General features: G+C 38.8%; 3 protein-coding genes across 9 annotated transcripts; all 3 read right to left on the bottom strand.

Annotated features, from left to right (window-relative positions):
• Nucleotides 1-1,682: 1,682 nt before the first annotated feature.
• On the bottom strand, nucleotides 1,683-9,353 carry LOC111457234 (DNA ligase 1-like). 7 transcript variants are annotated; one of them, XR_002712889.1, is made up of 11 exons: nucleotides 8,760-9,351; nucleotides 8,444-8,504; nucleotides 7,520-7,746; nucleotides 4,545-4,746; nucleotides 3,891-4,025; nucleotides 3,709-3,809; nucleotides 3,521-3,630; nucleotides 3,178-3,362; nucleotides 2,994-3,090; nucleotides 1,961-2,133; nucleotides 1,683-1,873 (listed from the first exon to the last, which is right to left on the bottom strand). XR_002712889.1 is itself a non-coding variant. In XM_023099424.1 (8 exons), exons 1-8 carry the CDS (start codon nucleotides 9,177-9,179, stop codon nucleotides 3,296-3,298), a joined length of 1,281 nt encoding a protein of 426 aa, XP_022955192.1. In that variant the 5' UTR covers nucleotides 9,180-9,352; the 3' UTR covers nucleotides 3,007-3,295. The 7 variants fall into 7 exon arrangements, 3 of the variants coding, with proteins under 3 accessions (XP_022955192.1, XP_022955193.1, XP_022955191.1); XR_002712890.1 differs by having other exon boundaries at nucleotides 2,994-3,081; XR_002712892.1 differs by lacking the exons at nucleotides 1,683-1,873; nucleotides 1,961-2,133 and having other exon boundaries at nucleotides 3,007-3,362; nucleotides 3,521-3,626; nucleotides 3,933-4,025; nucleotides 8,760-9,353.
• A 1,213-nt stretch (nucleotides 9,354-10,566) lies between these two features.
• Nucleotides 10,567-13,810, bottom strand: LOC111457300 (calmodulin-binding receptor kinase CaMRLK-like). The gene is made up of 2 exons (XM_023099528.1): nucleotides 12,288-13,810; nucleotides 10,567-11,328 (listed from the first exon to the last, which is right to left on the bottom strand). The coding sequence occupies exons 1-2, from the start codon at nucleotides 13,693-13,695 to the stop codon at nucleotides 10,703-10,705; spliced, it is 2,034 nt and encodes a 677-aa protein (XP_022955296.1). The 5' UTR covers nucleotides 13,696-13,810; the 3' UTR covers nucleotides 10,567-10,702.
• Nucleotides 13,811-17,657: 3,847 nt separating this feature from the next.
• Nucleotides 17,658-20,559, bottom strand: LOC111456750 (CBL-interacting serine/threonine-protein kinase 20-like). The gene is made up of 2 exons (XM_023098734.1): nucleotides 19,903-20,559; nucleotides 17,658-18,789 (listed from the first exon to the last, which is right to left on the bottom strand). The coding sequence occupies exons 1-2, from the start codon at nucleotides 20,459-20,461 to the stop codon at nucleotides 17,945-17,947; spliced, it is 1,404 nt and encodes a 467-aa protein (XP_022954502.1). The 5' UTR covers nucleotides 20,462-20,559; the 3' UTR covers nucleotides 17,658-17,944.
• Between the last annotated feature and the right edge of the window lie 201 nt (nucleotides 20,560-20,760).

Here is a 20,760-nt window from a genome sequence, read left to right as displayed (position 1 = left end):
GGTGTTTTAAAAACCTTAAGGGAAAGCTCGAGAAAAAAAGTTTAAAGAGGACAATATTTGCTAGCAGTGGTTTTGGGTGTTACACATTCTCTATAAATTTTTAATATATTTTATTTTTTAAAATTTAATGTTCATCTAACATTAATATTTTGATATGATATGATCAGGGTCGCCTTTATTTCGCTCGACATAATTATAAAAAGACATTGTTTTGTAAGAATATAATACAAATTAGGGGTAGGAAATAGTGGGAATCATGTGGTCAACATTTATCTTTTTACTTGTTTTCTCTTTTTTCTCTTTTTATTAGATGCGATGATTGGAATAAAGGGGAATCTAAAATTAAGATTTTTAACGATGAAAATTTGGATTATGTTATGCACTAATTAGAACTCGAAACTCGAAACTTGTTATATTTATGAATGGTTATCCATTTTAAAAAAATTTGAGAATATTATTGAAACTTTTAAAAGTTTAAGAATTTTTCCGACAACAAAATATAAGGTCATTTTTATTAATCTAGCCTAAAAATAAACTCTCTCGACAATAAATTCAAAATTGGGGACATGAGTACCAATAAATTTGGTAGTATCACCATCATAGTCAACTTTATTCAATAAACCACATTAAATGCAATAAATGGATGACATAAATACATATGAACATCCATAAAGTAGGATTCTTTTGCCCAAAATGTAATGAAACCAATTTTAAGTTTTGGGTTATTTTGTCTTCGTACTTTTAAAAGATGTCATTTTTAGTTTTACGGTGAGTAAAAATTGGTTTTATTTCGAGCATTTTTAGTGATGATTCATGTTAGTGGAGAATCTGCTTCTGGGTCGTCGTTCTGTTGTGTCTAGTAATCTACTTCTTGTCGAACCCCCTTTCTTCTCGATCCACAAAGACACAGTTTTCTTAGAGAGAGTCCCTTGTATCACTTTTTATGGCGAACAAAAATGAGGAGCTGAAATTCCTCTAGAAACTCGATCTCCATTTTTATATGAAATGAGTGATTTATAAATGAAAAAGGAGCTTAAGGGTTAAGGATGGATACAATTATTTTAGCAATGAAAAGTGAAGAGAAAATAAAAAAGGGAAAAATAAATAAATAAAATAAAATAAAAATAGTAAAAGAGAAAAAAGAAAAGGAAAATGAGGAATCAAGTAGGATTCAGAAGTCTGACTAGACACCAATGTCCTGCAGCTTCGAAATGGCTGCCTTTTCTTTTTCCTTTTTTTTTTCTTTTTTTTTTCTCTCTTTATTGTTTGTATTTATTACAAAATCTACCTATAAACAAGTTGTTTGAATTCACTAATGGCCCTGTACATACATATGTCCCGCTCCCGTGAGGGAAGTCGAGAATATAATCTTGTCTTTGAACCCTTTTATCTAACAAGTAAAAAATGTTCTCCACTCCCTCCCTATTTCCCGTCTAAATAGAGAATCCTCTCCCCATTTAGGACAGATCCCTACGAGCTCGCGTGTAAAATGGACATCTCTACATATATGACAAGCTTTTATCTTTGATTCTTTATAAACACTTTCACTAATAAATTATTTAGATGCTATGGAAAAGCTAAAATAATTCTTTTTCGATGTCCTATGACCAATTGGTGAGATTTGAATTAGATCATTATACCTATAATCAAAATTATAGAAGTATAGAGACGAAACTAAAATGACGGGGAGAAAGGGTCAATATAAAAGGGAAAATGGATGTAAGTTTTCAAGAGAAACTATCAACCTCTCTCAGAACTAAGAGCTAGTCTTTACATGCAACCATGGGACAAATCTTTAGCTTCACATGCCATCTCTTTCTTTTCTCTCTCTCTCTATGAAAAGAAGACAAGTTGTGTTCCATTCCAAAAGCAACTGTGCAGAAAAGCAGTTTTAAGGAAAAAGGTTAGCAAAGAGGGTGCAAAAACACATAAATCCACTTCTACCAGCTAGCAAGCACACCTATTTTAGTCTGGGAGAATAGACAGTTTTCTTCGCCTTCCAATTCCAAGGAATCCTATATCCTCGAGAGTCGAGTTAAGGTGAAAAAAGAAAATAAACACAACAGTTCTTGGATGCCAATGGCTTACCTTTTCAAGCTGACCCACGTACTTGTGTTGAAAATATGCAACCACCTGCAAGAAAAAAGAGATACTCAAACATTATAATTACAAACCAACCCATCTCTTCTAATCAAGGAAGAACATTTCTTTTTCCACCATGATTGTTTTGGACAACTTTCCTACAAGCCCCGGTTCCTAAGTTGAAACATAAGCAAGTTTTGGGCTAATTTGGAACAAAAGGCAAAGGATGGGGGCCAAGGTGGGGTAGGAGGTTTATTCCTTCGCGATTCTTTAGGGGAGGGTAACTTTCGGCAAACATGGATCGAGAAGAATTAAAGGCTGATGGTATTGACTTTAAGGCATTCGGTGATGTTTGGTAGTGTGTGAGATGATTTAGTGAAGACACCTAGAATCAGGCTTTGATTGTGGGGCTTATAATTGCTTGGAAATTTGGCTGTTTGTAGGGTTGAAGATCGAGGGGCGTGGGGAAAAGGATAGGACAGAAGCTGTAAGGCAAAGACGTCACTGTCTCAATATGGCCAACTCCTATAATAGAGGATCATTTGTCAATTTTTTCACTGACTTGATGGTTATCAGACATGGATTTTGTACATCTACGTAGCTCTAGGGTTTCTGATTTCCTCTCTCCTCTTTTTGTTTTTCTCATTGGAGGGAATCCACCTACAAAGGCAAAAAGATAACAGAATACAGATAAACCAAGGCTGAACATTGTGCACAAAAATACCTTCAGCTTCATATCCTAGGGAAGTAGCATGGAAGTCAGCTAATGGTTTGGAAATTTAAACCTTAAGCTAACTAAACTTCTAACAAGTGAGCAATCACTAAAGATCTCATTAATACTACGCAATAGAGAGAGAGAGAGAGAGAGAGAGAGAGAGAGAGAGAGAGAGAGAGAATCTATTAAAAGTTACCATGTACTTGATGTGCAGCAAATTTTTCCCCCTCATGAAACTCATACAAAAATATCTTCCTCCATCGTTTGGCGAAATTTGTTTGCCCCTGGATAATCTTTACAAGTCAAGGAGATTGATGAAAAAAGAGAGTTTCAAGCAATATTGCACCTTCAAAAGAAACTAACGGTAACTGACGTATTACATTTTCATTCTGACCGTATATATGGTTAGAGTCACAGATATAAAGCTACAATGTGGCCATTTCCCAAGCCTTTCAAAATGGTTTAGAACTAAATGTTATGGAACAGAATTCATAGCTCTTAGGATCTTCTATCCAACTTTCTCTCACTGGATCTTTTTTCTTCAGCCTCTCGCCGTCTCTGTTGCCTGTCAACAGGAATGATGCACATCAACATTGAACTTTCAGATACAACTAAAAGTTGGCACTCTTATTGTTTCTAAGATATCGCCAAGGCGGTACGATATTTATGATTAAAACAACCAAAATCGACGTAATCTTCTCAAAAACAGTACACAAAACTTACGCAAAAGCCATGTATCCAGAGCCAACATTAGCAGAAGATAGTAAAGCTGTATGAGCACTAGCTGCATCTGAGCCACCAGAAATTACTGGGTTTCTTCTATCACCATCTACCTGATATGAATTAAACAAATACTTAGCAATACAGTATACATTGCTGATATGAACAACTACATGGTGGTAAGGCATCACCTTATCCCATTTTGATTTTTTGTTTTGTCTTCCATCCCTAGGAATGGCATCAGATGCAGAAGCTGCTGAATGTAGACCACTACCAACGATAGCCGAAACACCTGTAAAAGGAATAGACAGAAAAACACTATAAGAAGAATAAATCACAATCAGAAAGAGACTAAAGCACTACTGGTATGAACCTGAAAAAGGTATATTTAATTTAGGAGCATTCACAACTGTACCACCAGGTTGTGTTCCTCCTGAAACAAACTCCATCTTCGGACTTTTCTTCCTTTCCAGCTCCTTCCTCTCCATCTCACGTTTCATGTCAGCCTCTATAACAAAATAGGCAACTTCAGAAATAACATTTGAATTTGATAATAAGCGCATGTAAATAATGCAGTTGTTTGTACTTCGCAATATGATCTCCAGTCTCTACCACCACATACTAAATTTGCATCTTGCAAACGGGTAAAAGTAGAACATGCAGAGAATATGGATCAACGTAAATGCTTACTCATGAGAGGAGAAAGACAAATGCTGTCAATTCTGCAAATTTTAGATCTTCGATAACTCTAAATGTCAAAAGATGCCTAATCAGACCGTTCATGATGGCAGAAGCATTACAGTATGGCAGCCAGAATTACTGTAATAACATCTTGAGTGATCTTTTCAACTTGTCAAGGTTACTTAATATGTTTTATTTTATTTTATTTTATTGTAAAAAACACGACCTGACTAGTTTAATTTAAGGTACTATTTAAAAAATGTCATGAATAACCAAGAGCATGTGACTTTTTGATGAATGATAAGGAGAGACACGAGGAAGATATACAGAAGGAATTGTCAATGACCTATTTCATTATAGTAGTCACTTTTATCATATCCATGCGGGTCAAACACATCCTTACTGAAGCAAGACCCAATCTGGTCAATATCTTGATACCTCACAGCATGTAATAAGAAATCAGGATTCCGGTAGTCCTTTCTATTGCGTACTTCAGCATTGAAGCTTTTTCCAGCTTTCTTATACTCAAGAAACTTATTGATTTTCCTCTGCATGTAAAATAAAATAAACAATCAATAAAAATAAGTGACAAGAATATCAATTTATACCCCTAAACTTTGAAGGTTGAATCAATTAAAACCTCAAACTAATAATTGTATCAATTTAAATTTTAAACCTTTAGGAGTGAATCAACTTAGACCATTCATTAGTAATTTAAAACTATTTTTACTTAGTTCCATTTAAAATCAACTCAAAATCACCTACATAAAACTATTCTTCTCCCAAAGTCCTATCAAAACAGTAAGAAAAATGTAATATCCAGGTTTAATTTTTTTTTTTTTTTTAAAGGAAAAGAGTACAGTCGTCGGCCGTACCTTGCCGGCCATAGAGTGCGTGTGAGGAAGGTGAATACACGCCAAACAACCGTTTATCTGTCGGATTTTGAGAGGACTGGAGAGTTTGGGACGTTTTAAAGCTAGATCAAGGGTTAATTAGAGGAGAAGCTCAAAATAAAGGAGTTTTAGTAATTGAAGTTGGTGGAGAAAACCTATCTTTGCTAGAGAGTTTTGAATTCCTGGGCAGCCAGAGGTCCAAATCATTTGAGGATTGAAGGGTTTCATTCATGGAACTGTGGGCTTGAGCGAGGTTGAACCAATTTGGGCAAAAAGACACGTGAAGGGGAAGACCATATTTGAGCTCGAGGGTAAGACCATGGGTCTTCCGTTTGAACTTTACCAAGAAAATTCGTACTCAAACACTAACGATTTCTCACAAATCTTGGACCTATAGATTCGTGTCAGTGAGCTTTATAACTTTGAAGAAGGGCTCAAGACGAGGTCAAGCAAGGAGATTGGAACTGGAAATGTAAGTTACGGTTTTGGGTTTTTGAGAAACTTCAACAGACAACACTCCCTTAACTCCAAACAAAACTTCATGGTTATTGAACCATTGAACTTGGCTCAAAGAAAACTCCAACTTTGCTGAAGGGAGCAGACACCCTTCGGGCTTGTAGCACGAGAACGGAACAAGAAGAAACAAATCGAGGGAGACTCATGGCTGGAGGTTGAAGACAACCGGTCCAATTGGACCACTCCAATTGAACTACTTTACTCATTTTTGCACGATTTGGCCTATTAGGAGTTTTCCAGTTAATTTCTTTGTAGTGAACTTCTCTGGTCAATAGGAGCCTGTAGTACTTTTATGAGTTAGTAGAACTAGGTTAAACCCTGTAAATGCATGAACCCTACGAGAAATATAAGAGTCTTGTGGGTGTGGTTAGAGGGTCTCCAACCAATCCCTAATCCTGAACTTGCTCGGATGAGAACAAGGGACCACATAGGTAAATGAGTGTTGGCTAGATTGAGAGTCGTAACCTCCTTTAACGCTGCTTACATTATGTGGCCTACTAGGGGATGCCAACTAAACCAGACTAAAGAATTTAATAATAGTGTCCATAATGGTATGACGAGAACGATAAGCTAGAAGATGACGAGGTTGCACCCAGAAAGCCTAGTCATAGGTCTATGATGATGACGACGATGAAAGGATCTAGTAGAACATTTAGTCAAGATACCTTAGAACCCCGAGAACAAACTACGAGAGTTGACGGCTCAGATAGGAACAAAATATGAGAGTTGACAGCTCAGATAGGGCTAAGAAAAGAGAACTTGCGACCGCACCATGACCCTAAGTTGAGCTTAGGTAAACAAAGTAAACATGGGCTATAGCCTAGGAAACGTTGTAACTTAGAAATGAACTCCTTAGTCCGAATAAGTCGTCGAACGAACGAATGAACCAATAACAATAAGACTTAAAAATAAACTAAGAACTACAAGCATGCAACTAATTGAGTGTTTTTATACTCATCCATGCAACTTCAATCTTTTTCAGATGAAAGCCAGAAGGAGCAGCTGAGGAATCAATGCACACGAGCTGTGGGGATATAGGGGATGAGACAGATCGATGTCTTGTTTTCGCAGATTTTATGTATTTGATTTGATCGTTGTTTTTTCTTGAATTTCCTTAAATGCATGCACATTTAAAATTTTATAAATTATTGTGTATTTTCAAAATACTTCACGTCAGTTAGTGACAATATGTGGCTCGAGTCTCTTGAAAAGTGTGTCATTACAAGAAATTACCATGTCATTCTTTCAAAATAAGTAGGAAAAAAAAGAAGAATACGAGAGAATGAAAAGCCACTCATATTAGTGAAAGATCAATATTATCTATTTGATTATGACATTTCACTCTAATTTACAATAAATCATGCATAAGGAAGTTTTATACATGTGAATGTTTTGCTTTAATGATTTCAAAACGAAATTCTCATAGAGGGTCTAAATTGATTAGCTTGTGAAAGTTTAGAGTTTATACCATAGTTTTTTCCCCTAAAAAAGATTAGGCCCTGAATTATTGCATCCTGCAGACCTAAAAAAATCATCCTGCACTAAAACTTCTACTTGTAAAGTCCCTGTGTGCATGCACATCCTAAATTTTTCTCCTATCAGAGGGCCAAAGAACAAGAACCAAACCCATCAAGGTCATAAACCAAGTCACACATAATCACCAACGAAGAATACCTTCAGTTCACCAACATGTCAACACATTCTAACCCCGTACCCTGCCCGTGGCATTAATAAACAACTCAGGCTATTGATTTGAAAACCCAAGAAATGGTTAAATATATTCCATGGGTATCAACTGCTTTATGTTTCTTATCAAAAACTAGATCGACATTCAAGAGTGCATACCATTTGGGGAAAACAATTAAAAGCTCTTCAGAACATAAGTAGTCATTATATCAGAAATGAAGCTTACTTGCAGCTCCTCTGAGCATTTGTCTTTTGGTGGTGGCGGAAGAAACTTGTCCAAAGGATCGATATCTTTTTTCTCCTCTTCAACAGTTTCCTCAACTTTTTCAGTTTCAGATTCCAGTATCATGTTGTTCATTGAACCAGAATGTGGTGATTCAGAAATTTGAGGAGTGGCTAAATTGTTTGGTGTTGGAACTCTTACAGTCCCGGGAGATGTTCTATCAAAATCACCTGCATCATAAAAATTAAAAAAGTAAAATAAAGTAATCAAGGAGGAGGAAAAAGGAGAAGTGACCATAATCAACACAAGACATTGCTACCTGAAGATAGTAATTGGATGTTAAATCTTCAATATTTATCAAACATCAAGAAATCATCCCAAAATAATTAACCTTGAGGAATAAAAGACTTAACACAACAAACCCCAGAGCCAATCAAATAACTCTGCCTAGCATATATGATTATGATACATGAAAGGGTAAACAAAATCCTACACCTTGCTAGTCTTTTGAAGATATACTAATTTTTCGGCCAACATGCTGTAGAGCCTTTAGATCCTGAAATAGCCAACATCCTAAGCTTCCACCCTTTTCCAGTAATGATTGTGGTACACCATTAAGGACATGTTACAATATGATCACGAGAGTGTCAACCTTATTGCACTTCCAACACAAGGCAAGGCCATACAAAAACGATTTCATGATACCATTCACCAAACGAAGTTTACAAATGAGAAGGAAAATCCAGATTTTCATAAGACAGGAAATTATATAAAATAACATGGATGAACGGCTAAACAAATAAGGATTGATGGTAGTACGAAGTTTTCTAGAGCAGACGAGTATTAACTATGCGCTTGGAGCATTGTTAGATTATAAAAATGAGAAGAAGCAAAGTAAATTTTCACTATTAAAAGAATCATACAAACCATTGGTGCCTAAAAGCTCATCGCCAAATGTGACACGACCAGATTCTTCAATTTCTCCATCCTGTATGTAAACAGACGAATGCAAAATTATTTTCACTAAAAGATTTCTCACGGATGGGCTGCCTTAATTCCCATAAAAGCTAAACTTAACAAACATCTACAGCAACAGAACAACGTGGAACCGCCCATCTTAGTTCGACGCTATATTGATTGATTGATTGATTTATTTTCCAGTTCTTTGAAATGTACAATACGCATTCCACTAGAACTTTAGCCAGCGTGCTTACCACCAAACAAACAGAGATGATGTAAGTACCTCAGCCTCTGGAGACATTGCGGCTTCGTCGTGACCGTAATCAACTATCGCAAGCGTCCCCCTTCTTCTACCAGAATTATCTTGTAATAGCATTGGCGACGTTGAAACCACAGCCTGGGGAGGCTGCGGAGTGGAAGACCCGAATTTGAGCTTATCTGGAGTGAAATTTTCATCATCAACCGGCGGCGTCGAATCATTAGCAGATTCACTGACAATCATTCTGTCGCTGTTTACAGCCGACTCTTCTTCTGCAACCCTAACTCCATAATCATCGTCTCCTCCCTCTTCTTGCCTCTGCTGCTGCAGTTCACTGTCTTCTTCTTCTTCTTCTACATCTTCAACGTCTTCCATCTCATCGTCCTCGTCATTATACATCGAGAGTAAAGCTATCCCTTCGGATTCTTTCTTCTTCGATGCCATGAGAGCTTCGATTCAAGGTACCCGGCAGGAAATGGTTCAACGACAAAGAAATTGGACTATGAAATCGGAAGTCGGATCTCAATTGAATCCAGACAGCTTGGGATTTTGAATCAAATGTCGATGCTAGGGAGAAGGGTTTTCGGTTTCCCGGGTGGGCGATGCCGGTAAAATTGAACGAAACATCATACATGGACCAAAACATCATACATGGGCCAAAAGCCTGGTTTGAAATTGGGCTGGTCCAAAAGCCTGGTTTGAACTTGGGCTGGGCCAAAAGCCTGGTTTGAACTTGGGCTGGGCCAAAATCCTGGTTTGAAGTGGGCTTACACAATAAAAGCCCAATTAAGATTGGACCCCATCCCTCATTTCCCTAGGCTAAAAAATGCTTATAAGTTTCCCCTCTTTTTTTCCTTTAATACTTGGGTTAGAGATATTTATTTACCCTACACGGCAAGGTCCGTGTGGACCCGCCTTAAACGGAGTGAAAAATCTCGACTAAATAGAGAACGAAAAGAGTAGAGAGAGATTTATAATAGTTATATAAACGGGACCAAAGACAGGGATTGTATTCCTCATCCCCGTCCTTGCCCAATTCTTAGATCCTTGCAACAGCTTTTTTACCTAAGAGTGGCACATGGTTTGAGTATTTTAAGAAATACTCAATAAATGACCCTACTACTGGAGTTAGGGAATGCAAACACATACAATCATGAATAAGAACCTATCATTTAAAATCACAATCTCTTAAGTGGCCTCCAGTCCGGACAAATTGGATGTGTAGTACTTCCCTACATACAACCCACATGAAAATAAATACAACTAACCTATGCAGATTTCATGGTCTTTGGTACAGTTAGGCGTCATCGCACCAAAGACCATGGAATCTACATAGGGTAGTTACCTGTATTTTCATAGATCTTAGACTAGTATAGGACATTGTTATGTTGATATTTCATTTGTATTATTTTAAGACCCTTTCGTAAACGTATAAGTCCATGACATTGTTTTATGAAGTTGTCTTAAATGAATGTCTCCGCATAAAGAAGTTACGTAGTAGTGACTCTAAGCCCCTAGAAAATCAAATTTGGTAAGATCAGACGATGATCCAATAAGATTAGTCGAAATGCACATAAACTTGTTCGAATACTCACGGGTCTCGAAGAAAAAAATATTGATACGAGGTATTGGATAACCTAATAAATAATAGTAATTGGATGATGATGGAGGGCATTATGGGAAGAAGAGACAAACAATTAGTGGGATTCTATTCTCTGCCCTCACAACTCATTTTTCCACTTTTTTTTTTATTTTATTATTATTATTTCCTTAATTCTCTTTTTTCTATACAATTAATATTTTTTAATGACCCTCAAAAAAACAAAATAAATTCTTAAAAGCTGGGTCAAGAATGGATTTTCTCGAGGGCATTTTCGTCCTTTTGATACACAGTGGCATTGTTCGTAATTTCCCGATGAGATGAGGACAGTTTAGTCAATTGAGAGTTATATTCACACGAGTCCGCTCTAGGTGGGATGTATGTCCTGGAGCAGCCCTCGGACCTGCTGCATTGTAGGCCGTTTCAACGCCGTCTCCGCCGTACACAGATACGCCACACGGAGGCTTTCCACCATTTCCGATTCACCGCCGCCGAGCCGTAGTCTGGGATCTATGGCATCTAAAGCTTTTCCCTCTCTTACCATCCTTCTTACTCCGACCACCGTGTCGGCACTTCCCGGCATCCCCGTCAAAAGCTCCATCAACACCACTCCGAAGCAGTACACGTCTTTCTCCACTCCGCCGCAGTTGTCCCCGCCGACATGTCGGAACCCAAACCCGCCAATCCGAGGCTCGAAGTCGTCGGCCAACAAAATGTTGGACGTCACCAAATGCCCGTGGATGATTGGTTTGGATCTGGCGTGGTGGAGATACGCTAACCCACGTGCGATCCCGACGGCGATGCGGTGGCGTGTTAGCCAACCCAGCTTCTCCGGTGACGATAAAAGAGATACACTAGAGTGGTTGTTGTTGTTGATCTCCCACGTGTCGGTGCTCCAATCCTCCACGTTGGGCTGGCCGGTGGGTAGCTCGTGAAGCCACCGGTGGAGGTCGCCGTTCGCCATGAACTCGTACAACACCAATTTCTCTTTACCTGAAATTGAAGAACAGGACACAGAAATTAACAAAAACATTAATGAGCTCTGACGGTTTTCGGATTATATGTATGTATGGTTAGAAATTTCGATTTGTATTGTACATTTTATTCGACATTTAATTACTTTTGAGTATACTTTAGAAGCTCAGAACTTTTTTTGTTCCACGGTTAAGCTAAAAGGTTCTCTCCCAACGATCCTCAACTAACCTCCCCTTAATTGAGGCTCGACTCCTTCTCTGGAGCTCTCGAACAATCTCCCTTTAATCAAGACTCGACTCCTCTCGGCCCTCAAACAAAGTCCTCTCCTCGAATAGTTTTCTCTTAATCGAGGCTCGATTCTTTCTCTGGAGCCCTCGAATAGCATCTCCCTTAATCGAGGCTCGACTCCTTCTCTGGAGCCCTTAAACAACCTCTCCTTAATCAAGGCTCAATTCCTTCTTTGGAACCCTCGAACAAAGTCCTCCCCTTGAATAGTTTCCCCTTAATCGAGGCTCGACTCCTTCTCTGGAACTCTCAAACAGCCTCCCCTAATCGAGGCTCGACTCCTTCTCCGGAACCCTTGAACAAAGTCCTCCCCTCGAACAGCCTCCCCTAAATCGAGACTCGACTCCTTCTCTATAGCCCTCGAACAACCTCTCCTTAATCGAGGCTTGACTCCTTCTCTGAAACTCTGGAAGAAAGTCCTCCCCTCCAACAACATCTCCATAATTGAAGTTCAACTCTTTCTTCGTTCGAAATTTGAGAATTCTATTGACATGACTAAGTTAAAGGCATGACTCTAATACCATGTTAGGAATCACGACTCTTCATAATGATATGATATTGTCCACTTTGAACATAAACTCTCTCGTAGTTTTCCTTTGAGCTTCTCACAATGTCTCCTACTAGTGAATCTATGATCATATCCTAAATTAGATAAGACTCCGTCATTCATACACAGACACGATAAAACATACCTGCAATGCAGTAACCAAAGAGCGGCAACAAATTGGGATGTTTGAGAGCCGAAAGCTCCTCGAACGTGGCTACAGCCCCATCGCGATGAACGGAGCTACCAGATTCAAGGACTTTGATTACCACATGGATATCGCCGGGAAGGACGGCTCGGTAAACAGGGCCACACCTGCCCTCTGCAAGAAGGGACTCTTTACCGAAATGCGCCGTAGCAGCCATCAGATCCTTGAAGGTGAGACTAATCAATGGCTTCTCGAACAACACAACCGGAGCTGAAGATGGTTCCTTAATGTCAGCAATCCAGGAGGATCCAGACTCTGTCCCGAAAGCGAACGGCCCAGATTTCTCCATCTTGAACTGAACTTGGACGGGCGTAGAAATTGCCCATTTGTTCTTTTCCCTCATCATTCTCTTTCGTCTCCACCATAGCCACATCATTACAACAGCCGACGCTAAAAACAAACCCCCTGCCCCAGCCGACACCGCTACAACCAGAGCCTTCGCTTTCGATTCGGGTTCGCCTTTTTTCACTGATTCCTTAATGGGTTTGTGTGAATGGATGGTATTGTTCCTCGGGACGGCTCTGTCTCTGGCTCTGTCTCCGGCGTGGGTATTAATATGAACTGAAGTAATCCCAGTTTGAACGAACGCAGATTTCCCAAATTTCTTATAGTTTTCGGAGCTAACCACTCCCTTAAACTTGTTTACCGAAACATTCAAGAACTTCAATCGATCAAGCGGAGGAAAATCCGCCGGAAAATCACCGTTCATGGAGTTTCCCGACACGTCTAAATACTCAAGCGAATGAAGAACAGAGATGGGTTTCAAATTTCCAGAGATATTACACTTCGAAACAGCCAAATGCGTTAGATTCCTAACCTTCCCCAACCCAGAAGGGAGAAACCGCAGATTATTCCGGGAGAGATCCAGAATTTCCAGCCGCGAAAAAACAGAGAGCCGAACAGAGTTAGAGAATCTATTGCTAGAAAGATTAAGAACCCTAATCGAAGAAGAAAACCCATTACTAAAATTAGATTTAAACCCAACATTTCCTCCAAATCGATTGCCGGAAAGATCGACACGAACCAAACTCGGTACGCCCCAGAGCCAATTCGGAACAGAGCCTTCCAGCGAGTTACGGGAAAGATCAATGGAGCGTAAGTGAGTCAAGTTTCGTAGAAACCTCCAAGAAATAATTCCGGTGAGATTCTTGAAGGGGAGGTTGATTTCTTCAATGGCGCAGTGGGTGGAGTTCAGGGAGTTGACGAAAACCCAGGAGAGGTTGAAGCCGGAGACAGAGTTGAAAGCTCTGGAAACGAATTGTCTGTCGGTGGTGTTGCAGGCAGCGTCGGCGGTGGAAGCAATCAGCGCCGTGAGAATCAGAATCCGGCAAAAACGGAAAGGTTCCATTTCGAGCTATCTCCCTCAGGAGCTGTCGTTGATGGAGAGGTGCATTTTTATGGAAAGAAGTGAAGTGGGAGAGGGGTAAGTGGGGAAGGCCATAGAATAAGGGATGAAATGGAGGCGACTGATTTTTTTAATTAATAAAATATATAATGTTGGAATAGGTGGGAATTTTATTATTAATTTTTTAAATAACATATATAAATTATTTTTATTTTAATTGCCCCTTCATGAATAACCCTTAGTAAGTCACATCACATGTAAAAACTCCAATATTTCAAATATAAAATAGGTAGTGCATATCATATATATATATATATATATATATATAAATATAATTTGCGAGGCTCGAAATTATATTCTCCGACTATTTTCGTCTCACATTGATTGGAATTTGAATTATAGGTGGAGTAGCTCTTGTAACAGCTCAAACCCACCACTAGCATATATTGTCCGCTTTGACCCGTTACGTATCGTCGTCAGCCTCACGATTTTAAAAAACGTCTATTGAGAAGAGATTTCCACACTCTTATAGGGAATGTGGTTCCCCTGGTGGGCAAGCGTCCTCGCTGGTACAGTACTTGGTGTTTAGCTCTAATACTATTTGTAACTGCTGAAGTCCACCTTTAATAGATGTGGTCTGTTTTTGGCCTCTTATAACCGTCAGTTTCATGATTTTAAAATGCATCTGCTGGAGAAAAGTTCTCACCCTTGTGAGGGATGTTTCATTATTCTCTCCAACGAATATGGTATCTTACAACTCTTTTCTTGAACGTGGTAAACCATATTCCCTCATTCCCTTCTTTCTGTAGGTCTGTTTGCTCCCGAATCAAAAACTATATTTCCTGACATATTAAACGAATTTAAACTATTTTCGTGAACATAGAAATTGAAATATCTCAAATATTTCTGGTTGAATTTTTTATAAATTTAATATTTATAAAAAAAAATGATATTATTGGCCATTAATATTTTGGGTATATGTAACCACTAAATTTAATAATTTTAATTATATGAATACTTTAATCATTTTAATTAAGTTCGTTTATAGAATTAATGAAGTACTTTAATAAAATAATTAATTAATTTTAATTAATTAAAGAGAGGAATTTGAAATATATATATTTAAATGAAATTAAAATGAATGGTAATGATGGCTGTAACAGTCAACGAGGAAGTCTGACTTAATTGTTCGTCAAACGGCAGCAGCGCAGACCACGGGACAGTGATGCCATGATTTACATCGAAATTCTATAAAAAAAAAAATTAATTAATTAATTTAAAAATCTTTTATGAATTTTTATGTTTGGTCAACCTAAATTTCACTGGTTGGATAGAGCTTTACCATGGATCTCTATTACGACTGATCAAGGTCTACGATGTTTTTGTTCGACATACGAAGATTCTATCTACATGACTAAGTTACAAACATGACTTTGATACTACTTATTCGGGACTTGTTCGAATCGAGAACGTTTGGGGCATGTAACAACTTAAGTCCACCACTAATAGATATTATTTGTTTTGGCTCGTTACGTATCGTTTTCAGCCTCATGGTTTTAAAACATATTTGTTAGGAAGAAGTCTTCATACCCTTACAAGAAATGTTTCGTTCTTCTCTCAACCCGATGTGACTTTACGAGGCCGACCAAGAAAATTTGGGCATTGACGCTCGGTAAGTCTTTTATACTTTATTATCTAGGTGTTGAATTAAAAATGTGAATTGGCGTCTTAATTTGACTAATTGGTTGTATTTTATTTACATGTGGGGTCCAAATGGATATTAAGATTTTATTATGAACAATGTCAAAATAATAATAATAATTATTATTATTATTATAAAGAGAAATAAAGCGAAAAAAATAATAATAATGAAAAAAATGAGAGGTCGTTAGATGTGAAGGCGAAAAGCCTCCGCGTATTCTCCATCATTACCAAATTTATTTATTTATATTTTCAATTTTGAAATATAATTAAAAAAACAATTTAATAAAATGTTTTATTCCATATATTCACAATGGATTGTTATTTTCTTCCTTTCATATTGAATTTGTATATTTAATAATTTATTCACACGAATGAACCAAGATCATATCTGAATGAGAGCGATCTTGAAAATAGGACGACAAATTTATTTATTTTTAAATAATTAAAATTTAAGTGTGTTTTGCTTGGAGTAATTCTATGTTAGATCATCTCTCGAAAATTTGTGAGTGAAGACAAAACATGTCAAAATGTTTTGTTGGTCTGTCATAATAATCTTCCCTTTTAGAAGCAAAAAGTAAGTAATGTAATCATGTCTAAGAGAATGTCAGGGCCATAAATGGACGAAACTTAATATTACATGACGATCCATTTATTATTATCATTTTTATTGTCCTTTTGTACTCTACATTTCAAGCTTCCCCTCAAGGTTTTTAAAACGTAATGTTAGGGAGAGCTTTCACACCCTTATAAAAAAAAATGTTGTGTTCCGCTCTCCAACTGATATGAGATCTCACAATCCACTCGAGGCCCAGTGTTCTTGCTAGCATACCGCTCGGTGTCTACCCTTTTCAGCAATCAGCGTCTAGTATCTGACTTTGATACCATTTGTAACAGCCAAAGCTCACCTCCAGCAGATAATTTTTTCTGGACTTTGTCACATTTGTACACCAAGTATGAAGTATAGAGATTTAAATCTCCGACCTCTGAGAGAGAAGTACATGTGAAGGATTGTTGAGTCTGACGAATATGATTTCATCCATAAGAGGCCAAACACAAACTCTAAGAGAAAAGTGTTTGGTTTTGGTGACCCACTCACTATTTCCTATGGATGTTGAAGTTGGCGAAACAACTTATTCCTCAAATCACACACTAAAAACGCCTCATTTTCACCTACTCTCTCCCACTCACTATTTCCTTTGGAGACTTTAAGGATTAGTTGAATTACAATCACTCTCTCCCACATACTTCCAAATCAAAATTCCAACCTCTCGATCGAGTCTCACTTATCTTTTCGGATAGATTCGTCTCGTTTTGAAGTATTTTCATCCAATCTCTCGATCGAGTCTCACTTATCTTTTCGGATAGATTCGTCTCGTTTTGAATGATTTTGAAAATACTGTGTGAATTAATAAAAATTTGATTCGTTATTTGGTTGTAACGATCCATGTCCAAGATTCGAAATTCAAGCACATGATGACCTTGACATTCCCCTATGACATGATCTGACAACAGGAAGTCACCCAACATAAGATTGCTCCAAACAAAATACGTTCAATTGAGTTTTTATGTCTGAACCATCGAAAAAAAAGGTGCACCTTATTGGTATAAATAATAATTTTCAATTTTTTGTGGTCGATGTTATATATAATATAATATATTATATATATAATATAGTGGAGCTGAATAGAGAGCTAGATGCATGATTAGGCCTGCTTTCCCCCGACTCTCTCTGCATTAAGATAAGGCCGAAAGAAAAATTCGCAGACTTACCTCGAGTTCTTGGTGGAAATGAACGATCTTTCGCCCAATCTACTTCAGACAGATTCAATATTCACCTCTGGTGGATACTCCACGACGGATTTCAACCACTCAACCCGAATCAATCGAATCCCCTTTTCTTTCTCCTATTTTTTTCTTCTTTCTTCTCCGAATCCTAACTTCTCTATCTCTTTCCCATTTCTTTTCTTTTCTTGCACGTCTGGTCCGAGAAGAACCATACCCCTGAAGTTGGTAAGTGGGGGCAAAATCCTCGTCGACTTCGACCTGAATTTTCCAATTTTTAGATATTTTTTAATTTTGTTTTTCCTAGTTCTCTCGAGGTATCTCGAGCACTTTTCACTTCTACATCTCTTCGAAATTCACACGTTAAAATAAAGGCCATTAAAACAAAATTAGGTACTTAGATTAACTCCATTAATGGCTCATAATTATTGTTAGATCCATAATAATCCCCGACAAGCTTATCTCTTCCAACCTTAAACTTCACTAAACCAACAAACATTTAATCATTAAGCATCTCAACAAGCCTCATGTTCTTATTTTGATTCACACAAAACAAAACCAATAATGAGAATTGAATGTCTTTTAGGCTGTAAACAAACACTCTAATTACAAACCAACTAAAAAGTAAATCACCTTCCCCTGTTTCACACATGGACACGACATATTCACGGATAACACCATCAAAATCCCACGAACAAGAACATGAACATGAACAAGAACATGAACAAGAACAAGGCCAAACGACTTTACAAGTTCTTTTCGTTCTTCATCTATTATGGATTTGGAGCTGCGGCTGCGGCGGCTGCGGCTGCTGTTGTTGTTGTTGCTGTTGTTGCTGCTCGTTTCCTTCCCAAGCCCACACGATGTCCTTAAGGCAAGGCTTCATGTCTTTGTTATAAAATTGCTTGTATTCCAAGGTGTCTCCTGCAGTTTTCTTGACCTCCACCACAAAAAAAGAAGGTGTCACTTCAAATATCTCAGCATCAATACCCAACTGCCCTTTTCTTCCTTGTTTACTTCCCTGGAGTTTCACCATCCCATCTTTCTTCATCACTTTGAACCTCTCCATCTCTGCTATCTCTTCAAACTTCGACACGATCGTCGATGCTGGTTTCGTCGTAGTGAACCGTGTCGGTGGCCTCTCATTCATATCATTCTCAAACAAACCTGACAGATCAAAACCTTGTGAGAGGGATATGATATCAAATGCATTGAAGGAATTAGTTCTTGTTGGTGGCCTTCCACTCTCAATGCTGCTGTTACTAACAGAGCTTCCCTCGTCTAAAGCGACCTCGACATCGCTTATAGACGAGACGTCGCCTTTGATTTGAAGGGGTTTTGGAGCCGCTACATTTGCCTTGAAACCCTTTTTGAACCAGGAATTTTCCATGAGTGTGGCCATGTTTATTCTTGTGAAAGGACATGGATTGAGGATTCTTGAGAGGAGCTTGCGAGCTTCTGGGGGAAACCATTGAGGGCATTTGAATTCTCCTCTGGTGATTTTTTTGTACATTTCCATTAGATTTTGTTCGTTGAAAGGGAGATAACCAGCTAGAAGAACAAACAGGACAACCCCAGATGACCAAATATCAGCTTTAGCTCCATCATAACCTTTTAAGATTAACCAGAAAAACAGAAACTTGTCAATGGAAATCATCAAGAAAAATAACCAATCTTAATGAAAATCAAACGTACCAAACATCATGGATTAGGGAGGAGAATGAAAGACTGGAAAAACTTCTCTCGAGCAGATGCGTTTTAAAAACTTTGAGGGAAAACCCGAAAAGGAAAGCAGAGAGAGGACAATATCTGATAGCGGTGGGCTTAGACTTTTACAGTTGGTATGAGAGCCTTAGACCGGACGATGAGCTAGCGAGAAGGTTGAGCCCCGGAAGGGGTGGACATGAGGTGATGTGCCAGCAAGGATGTTGGATCCGATGGGGTAGGTTTGGTGGGGTCCCACATTGATTGGAGAAGGGAACGAGTGCCAACGAGGACGTTGGCCCTGAAGGGAGTGGATTGTGAAATCACACATTGGTTGAGGAGGAGAACGAAACACTATTTATAAAGGTGGGAAAACCTGTGCTAGTAGAGGAGAAACTTGAGGCGATATGCCAGCAACAACGCTGGCTCCAAAGAGAGGTGGATTTGGTTGAAGTCTCACATCGATTGGAGAAGGAAACGAGTGCCAAAGAGGACGTTGAGCCCAAAGAGGGTGGATTGTAAGATCCCACACCGGTTGGGAGGAGAACGGAGCACTCTTTATAAAGGTGAGAAAACCTCTCCCTAGTAGAAGGGAAACTCGAAAGAGAAAACCTAGAAAGGACAATATCTGCTAGTGGTGGGCTTGGATTGTTACAGCTGGTATCAGAGCCATACACCAAACGATGTGCCAACGAGGAGGCTGAGCTCCGAAGGAGGTGGGCATGAGGCAATGTGCCAGCAACGACGCTGGCCCCAAAGAGGGGTGGATTTGGTTGGAATTCCACATCGGTTGGAGAAGAGAACGAGTGTCAACGAGGAGACTAGCCCCGAAGGAGGTGGATTGTAAGATCCCACACTGGTTGGGAGGAGAACAAAACACCATTTATAAAGGTGAGAAACCTCTCCCTATCTGACACGTTTCAAACACCTTGAGGAGAAACTCGAAAGGAAAAACTCAGATTTGCCAGCGGTGAACTTAAACGGTTACGGATCTAGATGAAATCAAAGCAAAAGACAAACCTTTTTTGTTGATGACTTCAGGGGCGACATAAGCAGGGGTACCACAAGTGGTATGAAGAAGCCCATCTTGGCGTCTAGACTCAGCCAAAGCACTCAACCCAAAATCCGAAATCTTAAGATTCCCAAACTCATCAAGAAGGAGATTCTCAGGCTTGATATCTCTATGATACACACCACGGCTATGACAATAATCAACAGCACCAATGAGCTGCTGAAAGTACTTACGAGCAGCATCTTCCTTGAGCTTCCCTCGAGCCACTTTGTTAAAAAGCTCCCCACCTTTGACAAACTCCATGGCAAAATAGATCTTGGTCTTGCTAGCCATCACCTCATAGAGCTGCACCACATTAGGATGGCGGACAAGGCGCATCACAGAGATTTCCCTCTTGATTTGATCGATCAACCCACCACGCAGTACTTTCTCTTTATCAATAATCTTAATCGCCACGCTCTGGCCTGACTTGAGATTACGAGCATGGTAGACTTTCGCGAAAGTTCCCTGTCCAAGAAGCCTCCCAAGCTCATATCTTTGCATTAAAATGGTACCCTTTTTCTCCATTTACAAGGAGAAGAAGAGGAACACGAAGAAAAAAAAAACACACACACACACAAAACAAAAAACAGGGGAAAACAGGGGAAAAACAGGGGAAAAACAGAGATACAGAAAGAGGAAAGAAGAACAGAGTTAAATAAGGAGAGAAAGGGAAAAGGGAAGAGGTTTAGAAGAAGAATTTGGTAAGTGACAGAGAAATTTAGATGTTTTTGTGGCTGAGAATTGGAAGGGGTAACAGAAATACCAGAAGGGTGACCCAGTAAAATTCAGCTTTGCCTAAAAGTGGGATTCAATATCGATATCGA

Source organism: Cucurbita moschata, unplaced genomic scaffold (genome assembly GCF_002738365.1).
Source record: "Cucurbita moschata cultivar Rifu unplaced genomic scaffold, Cmos_1.0 Cmo_Scf00019, whole genome shotgun sequence".
NCBI lineage: Eukaryota > Viridiplantae > Streptophyta > Magnoliopsida > Cucurbitales > Cucurbitaceae > Cucurbita > Cucurbita moschata.
Note: the sequence above shows the minus strand (reverse complement) of the source record. Positions and strands in the feature narration are given on the sequence as shown.